The 3,841-nt window shown below is 41.9% G+C and overlaps 1 protein-coding gene across 1 annotated transcript; it reads left to right on the forward strand.

Moving 5' to 3' along the window:
• The first annotated feature begins 447 nt into the window (after positions 1 to 447).
• Positions 448 to 2,966, forward strand: LOC18608389 (3-hydroxy-3-methylglutaryl-coenzyme A reductase 1). Its single transcript, XM_007043046.3, has 4 exons — positions 448 to 1,586; positions 1,688 to 1,869; positions 1,965 to 2,311; positions 2,449 to 2,966. The coding sequence occupies exons 1-4, from the start codon at positions 604 to 606 to the stop codon at positions 2,689 to 2,691; spliced, it is 1,755 nt and encodes a 584-aa protein (XP_007043108.1). The 5' UTR covers positions 448 to 603; the 3' UTR covers positions 2,692 to 2,966.
• Positions 2,967 to 3,841: the final 875 nt, after the last annotated feature.

Below are 3,841 nucleotides of genomic sequence, written 5' to 3' on the forward strand. Positions count from 1 at the left end.
GAGAATAACGATTCAAATTCAAAAAAGAAAAAATAGTGGAATATTAAGCTCAAATAAAATATAGGGAAAAGCTGGTAATTGCCGGAGGAACATGAAAGTGAGAGAAAAAAGAGAAAAAAAGGACAGAAAACAGCAGGACACGAGGATTGAGGAGGAGCAAGACTAAATCAGAAAAGGAAAGAGCAAGGAAACAGACAACGTTGGAACCTGCACTGCCCAATTGCCCATTGCCTTCCACAACCAAAACCCCTCAACCATGCACTGGCAAAGTTCCAAAACAACCTAACCTTTTGACTCATCTCGTGTTTCAGTTGTGAAGCTGTAACACGTGCCTGACCCTGTCTCCTCATTCACGCTCCCTTTCTCTCTCTTTCAATCTAACGCGCTCCCACTCAATTGCACCAAGTGTCCTCCCCACAACCCTATAAATAGAACCGTCCCTAAACTCCCGCTTCTCCACTCAACCCCACCCAAAACCGTTTTGTCCTCTCAAAACTAACCCGGATCGTCTCCCTCTCTCTCTCGTTTCATTTCTCTCAGCGCTCGAGTCGCCGCCGGCTTCCGCCGCCGCCACCATCTCCACCACCACCACCATCATCTGAAATGGAGGCCCGCCGGCGATCGTCGACTAAACCCATTCAATCTCTCAAGCCAACAAAAACAATTCCTTTAGAAGATCACGCCAAAGCCTCCGACGCATTACCTCTTCCTTTGTACATAACGAATGCGGTGTTCTTCACGCTCTTCTTCTCGGTGGTTTACTTTCTTCTTTCCCGTTGGCGTGAAAAGATCCGAACCTCGACGCCTCTCCATGTCGTCAACTTTTCTGAGATCGCCGCGATTTTCGCTTTAGTTGCCTCGTTTATTTATCTCTTGGGATTCTTCGGGATTGACTTTGTTCAATCCTTGATTCTCCGACCATCAGCTGACGTTTGGAATTCCGAGGATGATGAAGAGGAAAATGAAGTTTTGCTTCGTAAAGAAGATGCACGTAAAGTACCTTGCGGCCAAGCTCTTGACTGCTCCCTTCCCCCCCTGCCTCCTTCGGCACCAATTGTAAATGCCCAGAAAGTGTTCGATGAAAAGCATGTGACCGTTACAACCGAGGAAGATGAAGAAATAATTAAATCCGTAGTGGCTGGAACAACTCCTTCATATTCTTTGGAATCGAAATTGGGTGATTGCAAGAGAGCGGCTGCGATCAGGCGTGAGGCGCTGCAGAGATTAACGGGAAAGTCGTTGTCAGGATTGCCTTTGGATGGATTTGATTACGAGTCGATTTTAGGGCAGTGTTGCGAGATGCCGGTTGGGTACGTGCAGATTCCAGTGGGAATTGCTGGGCCCTTGTTGCTTAATGGAAAAGAGTACTCTGTTCCCATGGCAACAACGGAGGGGTGCTTGGTGGCTAGCGCTAATAGGGGTTGTAAGGCTATTCATTTGTCTGGTGGTGCCACGAGTGTTTTGTTGAAAGATGGGATGACTAGAGCTCCTGTAGTAAGGTTTGGTACCGCGAAAAGGGCAGCTGATTTGAAGTTGTATTTGGAGGATCCTGACAATTCCGAGACCTTGGCCGTTGTTTTTAACAGGTTTGTTTGGATATTTTTCAAATCCTGGATTGAATGATTTTAATTCAAGCCAATATTGGTTCTGGTTTATGGAATGTTTTGGTTTTTTGGGATGGTTGCAGATCAAGTCGATTTGCCAGGCTTCAAGGTATCAAATGTGCAATTGCTGGGAAGAATTTGTATTTGAGATTCTCCTGCAGCACAGGTGATGCTATGGGGATGAACATGGTTTCCAAGGGAGTTCAAAACGTTTTGGATTTCCTTCAAACTGATTTTCCGGACATGGATGTCATTGGCATCTCTGGTGAGTTTCGTTTGCATAGATTTATAACTATATTCTCTCTCTCCTTTTTATTGCTTGAGCTGGATCACTAAACTTTATGGATTTATGATGGATAGGAAACTACTGTTCCGACAAAAAGCCAGCTGCGGTAAATTGGATTGAAGGACGAGGCAAGTCTGTTGTCTGCGAGGCTATCATCAAGGGTGATTTGGTGAGGAAGGTCTTGAAGACTAGTGTAGAATCTCTCGTGGAGCTTAACATGCTTAAGAACCTTACTGGTTCTGCTATGGCTGGAGCTCTGGGTGGATTTAATGCTCATGCGAGTAACATTGTTACTGCAGTTTACATAGCCACTGGCCAAGATCCAGCTCAAAATGTCGAGAGCTCTCATTGCATCACGATGATGGAAGCTATTAATGATGGCAAGGACCTTCACGTCTCTGTCACAATGCCTTCCATTGAGGTAATTGATTGTTTTGCTTTCTGATTATTCAAACACAAGGATTTTCACTGTCAAAATTATCTGGCAGAGTAAACATAATTCCTGAGTATTTATGTAGGTGCCTAATTATCTCTGTTACCGTCTTAATTATCTTTTAGGTTGGCACTGTTGGTGGTGGAACTCAGCTTGCATCTCAGTCAGCCTGCTTGAACCTGCTTGGGGTCAAGGGTGCAAGCAAAGAGTCACCTGGAGCAAACTCTAGGGTGCTTGCATCCATTGTAGCTGGTGCTGTCCTGGCCGGGGAATTATCACTCATGTCAGCCCTTGCAGCTGGACAACTTGTTAGGAGTCATATGAAATATAATAGGTCGAGCAAGGATGTCTCCAAGGCGTCTTCCTGAGAGAATGCATAATGATGAGGCTTTGTCAAGCCTGAATTTGGTGTAAAGATGCAAATCTCGTGGTATAAATGTAGCCAAGCCAAGGAGACATCATCTCTTTGTAATAAGCTAAGGTCTCTTTGTAATTTTCTTTTATTTATTTTTGCGTTTTGTTCTTTTCTTTCTTATTTTTTTATATTAAAAAAAATACAAACCAACCAAGCCATGTACTCTGAGAATTGTGTAAAATGCCAGAAATGTTAAGTCACATATATATATATTTTTTTCTCCTCAAAGATTCTATATATTATGGTCTCCTCTTCCATAGAGATTGCTCATATATTTGGGAATGAATTATGACTTTTTCAAACAAAATTCCAAGAGATGCTTTAAATTTTAGCAGTGATAGATGAGAATGACACCTCCACACAATCAATCTCATTTGTTGAAAGTAGTGAAGCTTGCACGCAGCATTTCTAGGGGAGTCAAGGATTAAGCTAAGGTTGGCCTGTTGGGGCGTCTCATCCTCCTCTCATGGCTGCTTCTTCAATTTTCAGCAGCCTCTTTTTAAAGGAAGCCATCAACTTCCAGTCTGTGTCTGACTTCCCATCAAAGTGTCTGTTTTCTATATGTTCAATTAATTAAAATTCACATAGCTTGCACTTTGCTGCTCCTTAATATGTCGGATATACATATCTCTTAATAGATTTTGCAGCAGCTGATTTCGTCTACACATGCTCATATCTTCAGACCGCAGAGCAATGTATAACTGGTTGATGGAGAAGACATTGGCGTGGAAATAGTCGTGTCCTAAAAGAGGAAGTAGAAACCAGCGGATTACCGTAATCAAGTGACAATCAAACGAAAGAAATATCCTCAACGCGTTCGTCCAACATTACCATGGATAATAAATAGATTAGTCTTGTACGTAAAATTAACATTACATGATTTTTACCTCAAAATTAGAAAAAACACAGTACTATTAGATTTTAGCTCAAAATTACAAAAACATTACTATTAGACGTGACAAATAGCTGTCATTTGAAGTTCTGATGGAATACAAATTGAATTAAACTTCCTTCCAATTTGAAATGATCTCAATTCAAGAGCATCTAAATAATCATATTCAAAATATGTGATTAGAAAATGACTTGAATATCAATTTAACCAT

This window comes from Theobroma cacao, chromosome 2 (genome assembly GCF_053813885.1).
Source record: "Theobroma cacao isolate CCN51 chromosome 2, ASM5381388v1, whole genome shotgun sequence".
Taxonomy (NCBI): Eukaryota; Viridiplantae; Streptophyta; class Magnoliopsida; order Malvales; family Malvaceae; genus Theobroma; species Theobroma cacao.

Coding starts and splice junctions, on each gene's coding strand:
- LOC18608389 (XM_007043046.3), top strand. CDS start 604: ATGGAGGCCCGCCGGCGATCGTCGACTAAACCCATTCAATCTCTCAAG. Junction 1,587..1,687: donor TTGGCCGTTGTTTTTAACAG/GTTTGTTTGGAT, acceptor GGATGGTTGCAG/ATCAAGTCGATTTGCCAGGC. Junction 2,312..2,448: donor TCACAATGCCTTCCATTGAG/GTAATTGATTGT, acceptor ATTATCTTTTAG/GTTGGCACTGTTGGTGGTGG.